At 47.9% G+C, this 6,000-nt stretch overlaps 1 protein-coding gene across 2 annotated transcripts in view; it reads right to left on the reverse strand.

The window, feature by feature from the left end:
• Nucleotides 1-5,737, reverse strand: part of CYYR1 (cysteine and tyrosine rich 1) — an 80,486-nt gene extending 74,749 nt beyond the window's left edge. The window contains exons 1-2 of one of the 2 annotated variants that reach the window (XM_075770007.1): nucleotides 5,448-5,737; nucleotides 3,668-3,770 (exon numbers count right to left, since the gene is read on the reverse strand). In XM_075770007.1, the coding sequence (XP_075626122.1) occupies nucleotides 3,668-3,770; nucleotides 5,448-5,541 (197 nt within the window). In that variant the 5' untranslated portion in view covers nucleotides 5,542-5,737. The remainder of the gene's footprint in view (nucleotides 1-3,667; nucleotides 3,771-5,447) is intronic. The other variant, XM_075769997.1, reaches the window with a different exon arrangement.
• Nucleotides 5,738-6,000: the final 263 nt, after the last annotated feature.

A 6,000-nucleotide genomic window follows, 5' to 3' on the forward strand; every position in this document is an offset into this window, starting at 1 on the left:
ATGACTCAATCACAGACCTCAAATGCTTACAGCAGATTAAACCTGTAGTCCAACTAAAGATGGAGTTACTGGAACATCTTCTACAGGCCCTGAAATCCTAACACTTGGGTGAGCCGATAACTCTGCATCTGTTCTTCATGTGTGGAAAGAAAAACACGCTAATCACAGATGCACACAGCCTGGAAGATGTTTGCTAAAAAACCTCATCTGACTAAAGAAAAAAAATTCCCCGGTGTCCTAAAAAGATGACGATTTCTTAACACGGAAAATTCTACATGGAATATCTCAATGTTGAATCTCATTTTAATGAGTGAAGAGAGTTAATTAATCACCTAAAAGCTACAAGCAACTTAAGTATCAATGATCATGATCTAATCGCACTGATTTGTTTTAAAATCAGTATATACATTATTATTGGTGCTTATAGTCTGTTTGCACAATTGCTGGCATATGGCTTTAGAAAAAGAAGAGGCATGAAACAAAACAGAGAATTGTTTAAAGAGAACCTACTACACACCAAAAGCCTTTTCTAAAACTGCAAGTGAGAATTACACTTGTGAAAAAACCCATCCCAGAGAAGATAAAGAGCAGAAACTTCAGAAAGACATGCAGATTTATAAAGAATGGAGAGAGCAGAGACATTAGTGTAAACAAATGAAGAAGCATAGACAACCTCTAAAGGAGAGGAGCCAATACAACACTGAGGACTACTGACAGTGTTTAAGACAGTAAAAAGGCACTTCTGAAAGCACCCACGCAGATCAAGTCCATTGCTTGGTGCAGAGAGTGGGATCAAAAATGATGACATGGAAAATAAGGATATTTAAAGAACAGCATTACATGGAATTATCAGGACACATGGTTTGTTGGATTAGAAATGGTTCTTTAAAAGATTTCAATACACAGTTGTTAACAGAAAGACATAAGCAGATAGGTCACTAGAGGCCATTTCCAAATTCCAGGGATCGTGTCATCTTTTACTGCAATTTCATCAGTTCATCATTTGGGGGTGAAACAACATGAAACTTCTGCAGGAAAAGCTTGCAAGTAAAAGAAAAGACCAATATAGTGCCAAACAACAAAAAGGGAAGGTTATTCTTATGGAGCATAGTTAAAGTCACAATAATATCTTTTGCAATGCAACTAAATGCAAGGTAGTAACCCTAGCAAAGAACAGTTTGCAGGCTTAAAGCAGTAGACATGCTTTGAAGACTGTGACTTAAGGACTTAGAGCTGGAACAAATTGCTAGAGCTCATTTATGTCTTCTGTGATCATCACAGATAGCTGCTTCAAAATAGGTACTCAAAGAAAGATACAGGAAAAAATAATCCTAGCAGGGCTTCTGTAAAAACCCTGTGCTCAGCCCTGCTAGCCACACTTCAAGAAGGAAGTGCAAATACTAGAGGGAGCTGAAAGGAAGGCCAAAGAATTGACCCCTGGGCAGGGCAAAGCAAAACAAAGCAAATCTTACATGTGAGGCTGACAGAGTTCACCCAGCTCAGTGATAAGGTTGAGAGCTGTCATGATGACTATTTAGGGCCACATTTCAAACTTGCAGATAAGTTAACAGCTGACAGTAGGAATTTCAACCTTCGTTTCCCAGCAAAATTTCCCACCAGTGTTAGTAAATGAACTATAGAACAGTTTACCAGGCCAGATGGTCAACTCATTAATGCCTGAAGTTTTCAAAATGAGATTACGCATGTTTAAAGAAGACATGACTGAAACAGCTTTTAGGGAAAAAAAAAAAATCTATGGCTCAATCATGCTAAATGTCAGGTCAGAGGAGTATAATGACTCCTGACTGGTCTTTGAGTCTATGAATTGGAGTACTTAACCATAAAAAATGAGAAGAATCAAACGTCTCCTTCGAGACATGTTGTAGCAACCACCACTTGTAAGAGCCTCTCCAGTATTCAAAACCATCCAGATACACACAAACCTCTCCAGTGTGCGCTCAGCTCTAATTCAATAGCTGTTTACATTTGTTAAATAAACATACAAAAGACTAGGTGTCAACCTGGTGCTGAAGGCATGGTTTGAACATTTCAGCAGTCACTCTTAAAGAATGCCCTACTCAATCCTTTCCAAAGCAGAGCTCTGACATTAGGCTAGACAAATGTCAGTGATGTTCACGTGGGAGTGGGACATGAAATCCACTTGCTTTGTTGCTCTATGGGAAGCCTCCTTCTTATAATGTGATGTCCCATGCTATTGTGTCCATCATTCCTAACCACGTGTGAGCTGGAATAAGGTATTCAAAAGCAGCACATCCTTCCATGCATGTAAATGGGAAAGCAATTTTGGAATGAGAAAAGAAAAAAAATCAAAGCAGACATTCCCTAGGTGAGCTGGGGGAAAAAAAAAAAAAATCACTTGTCATTCTCCAACAGCAATCAATCTTAAGTACTTGCTTTTTTATTTCCAGAGGAATGAAGGATTCTGGTGCTCTATCATAATTTTATTTACTTTAGCCCAGGAAGTGTCTGATCTGCTTTAAAAACTGCAGATCAATTCTGTATTAAAATGCCGTCGCTCTGCCTACTCCTTCAAAGTGCTATAAAATATGCTGAAGGGAACACTGGCATGTTCCCCAGGTACCATGGCTCAAACAAAACCTGCAACAGAGGAGTCCTTCTAGAAAAAGCAACTACCACCTTCCCACTCACTCCTCCCCAAGCACTGAGCAGTCCGTATGACGTATTTCTTCTTCCTTTTCTGGTTTTAGTCAAGACTATAAACCAAAAATACGTCACAGACCGCATGCTAAAGGTTAAGGAAATTACTGATGGGATTGAGAAAACAGAAGGTAAGATGCCCTATCTTGGAGAACAACATATGTGTATATGTATTGTTAAGGTTTATCCTTGCACATGAATGTAATACTTATGGGTTGTCACTTCAATTGGGCCCAGAGCCTACAGTCAGGTCCACTAGCATGCAGGTGTCTCTTCTTCCTCACTGGCTGCAGAGCTAACAGCTGTAGCAGTTAGCATAAACCACAGAGCCTATGGTTTTAATCAACAGTTTACTCCTATATTTTTCTCCGGATAAGAAATATTCATATCCACCCCAGTTTACTTGCTGTGTTTTTTTTAAGCACTGTGAAATATGCTATTCATAGCACACTTAAAGGGTCAGATTACCCTCACCTAGAATCTATTCAATAAATTCCACCAAAAGGCTAAACACCATTTGACAAAAGCAAACAGGTCAATAAAAAGGAAAAGGGAAAAAAGAAAAAAAAAAAAGTACTCAAAGCAAAAAGAACCTCAAACCCAAGTAATCTGAATAGTGATTTGACTCAGGTATTGTAACCTGAACAGTTCAACAAAACTCACAAGATTTCTATTCACAGTCCTTCATCTGAAGAGCTTGAAACAGAGTTCTCACCACCTTTAAAGCTGACGTCCACAAATTACATTACTGTACACAAGCAAAGGACATAACCCTCAATTTTAGCAAGTTTTCTGGTATGCTTCAAAAATATACATGAGACTTTGGAGGAATACTGAGCAAGAAAAAAACCACAAACCAAACCAAAACCAAAAAACCCCAAACCCTGCCACTGTTTATTGCCAAAACACAATTTCCCCCAACCCAATTTTACATCAAGTCCATGAACACAGCACATCAAGTTTTTTTCTAAAGCGCAAACATACTTACGAAAGGACATTCCCAATGTAGGCATAATATGAACAGCAGTAGGGAGTAGTCCCATCACAGCAGTAAGCTTTGCAGTCATTATCACACTGAGCCAGACAATCTTCTGCTGAATAAAAATAACATTCATGCGGTCAAACAGCAGCAACAACAAAATGCTGTACAGCACAGCTTTAGAGAAAATGCAAACTAAGTTTTATACAATCACAGGACTTCACTCAAGGCACGACCTGACCCTGTAATCCAAATGGCAGCCCATTCCCACTCATTCTGCATTTCAGTAGGAAGTTCAGAATTAGGTGCTTTGTGTATGGGTATTTTGTAGCTGGCTGTATCAGTTCCTTCTCATACTTAATAATTTAAATTAAAAAAAGAGCATTCTGAAATATCAAGGTCCCACAGATCACTTTTTGCCACTCCAGCAAGGAGTCTAGAGGGAAACCTGAGGCTGGGCTGCCTGACCTGCTGAGCCGCAGAGTGTCAGGAGAGAAGGAACCTGCCTGGGAATTGGCTACCTGCCCCAGTCCCTGCCCAGCCCAGGGTGTACATTAGAGCTGCCTGGGGCTCCCTCATCCCCTGCCAGCAGCTCCCCTCGCTCCACTCCAGCTCCACGGCCAGCGTGGCTCGGTGGCACCCAGCACGGGGGCCAGCGGTGCCCTCTCTGCCCCACCACCGCACCACGGACGGTCCTGCCCAGCCGGGGCCACAAACGTTTCCAGCAGCGATGCTCTGCCAGACTGCGGAACAACGCAAACTGTGAAACAACTATGAGAGACCTCTTTACAAGTAAGAAACATAGAAGAATGTGCATCCTTTTATTGCCGTGAGAAGTTATTTTCAAGCTATCGACCTCTTGTGCTGTCATGACTCAGTGTTTTCAAGGCCCTAAGTCAGGTCCCCCCAAGTAAATAACAGGGTACAGTCTCTGGGTACTGCCACTGCACTGCAAAAACGTCCTCGGGGATCCCACACTTCCCGCATCTCATCCCGGGCTCTCCTTCCCCACTGCCAGGACGTCTGCTGCAGCCTAGGTAGAGCTGTGCCTTAAGCCTGTGCAATTACCCCTGCATTAAAGAAATGCATATGCACAGAAATGCGTAACTGACCCACCAGTCCGAACACCAGCTCCCCCAACAAGTGAACTGGGGCAGCCGGAGGGACGGCAATCTCCAGAAGGAGAGGGGAGGCCAGCAGCTGGCATGGGCCCTGCTGTGAAGGGGCAGCAATGGGGGCGACGGCCGTGCGGGACTCCCCGTGCCAAGGCTTTTGCACTGCTACCCTTGCAGGGCTCCCCACGCCAGCAGCTTCAGGCTTCTGCAGTTACCCGTTTTTGGCAGGAGTGCTGGTGTCTCCGGGTATGCCCCGAGGCGCCCGGCAAACACAAGCTACTGGGCAAGAAGCGAGCACAGCGGCTCGCCCTCGCTCGCCGAACCCGGCGGTACCGGGGGGCCGGGGCACCTCACGGCACCCCTCCCGAAGGGCGCGGATTTACCCTCCCTGCAGCCCGGGAGGGACTCACACACAGCACACCCAGCCCGAGAGAGATCTGCTGAGACGCCCCGGAGAGCCTCTTCCAACTCCGGCTGCCAATTCAATCACCCACAGCAAGGAAAACCCCTTGAGTCTGCCTTAAACTGCTCCGGCCCCGCTGCCCACGGCGGGGGGGAGCGCGGGGGCCACCGCCCGGCCCCGGCCCTCGCCGCCCTCCCAGCCCCGCTCGCACCCGCTGCCTGCGGCTTCGCGGCTCCCGCCCCCCAACACGCACCCGCCCGGCCCCGCTGACCTGCCAGGAGGAGGAGGAGGAGGAGGAGAGGGGGGAGCAGCGCCCCCCAAGCGGGGCGCCCCTCGGCCCGGCCGCGCCGCCCCGCTGCCTCCATGCCGGCGGCGGCCGCGGAGCCGCCGACCGCCCCGTCGCGGCGCGGAGGCGGGCCGGGGGCGGCGGCGGGCCGGGGTGGGGAGGGTGGCGGTGGCGGGCGGCGCCGTCGGGGCCGGGCCGGGCCGGGCCCGCTGCCCCCCGCCGCGCCGGGGCCGCCCGCGGGCTGGCCCGGCGGCGCCGTGGGTGGCGGTGGCGGGGCCGCTCCGTCTGGGCACGTCCCCTCACGCTTCCCCGCCTCCCGACGCCTTTGTCCGGCTCGGCCTCCGCTCGGCAGGGCCCGAACCCGGGTCCGCGGGGGTGTGAGCGGCTGCGCCCGTCTGCCTCCCGCTGCCTCGGTCAGAAGCTGCATTCGAGGGTTTTTTTCTGCTGGGATTAAAATCGTGATTGTTTGTAAACTGTGATTAAAATCGTGATTTGTTTGCAAACGCGTGAGCCGAATCCGCGTGTGGGGCGGGGTGCG

The sequence above is a fragment of the Balearica regulorum genome, chromosome 1 (genome assembly GCF_011004875.1).
Source record: "Balearica regulorum gibbericeps isolate bBalReg1 chromosome 1, bBalReg1.pri, whole genome shotgun sequence".
Lineage (NCBI taxonomy): Eukaryota > Metazoa > Chordata > Aves > Gruiformes > Gruidae > Balearica > Balearica regulorum.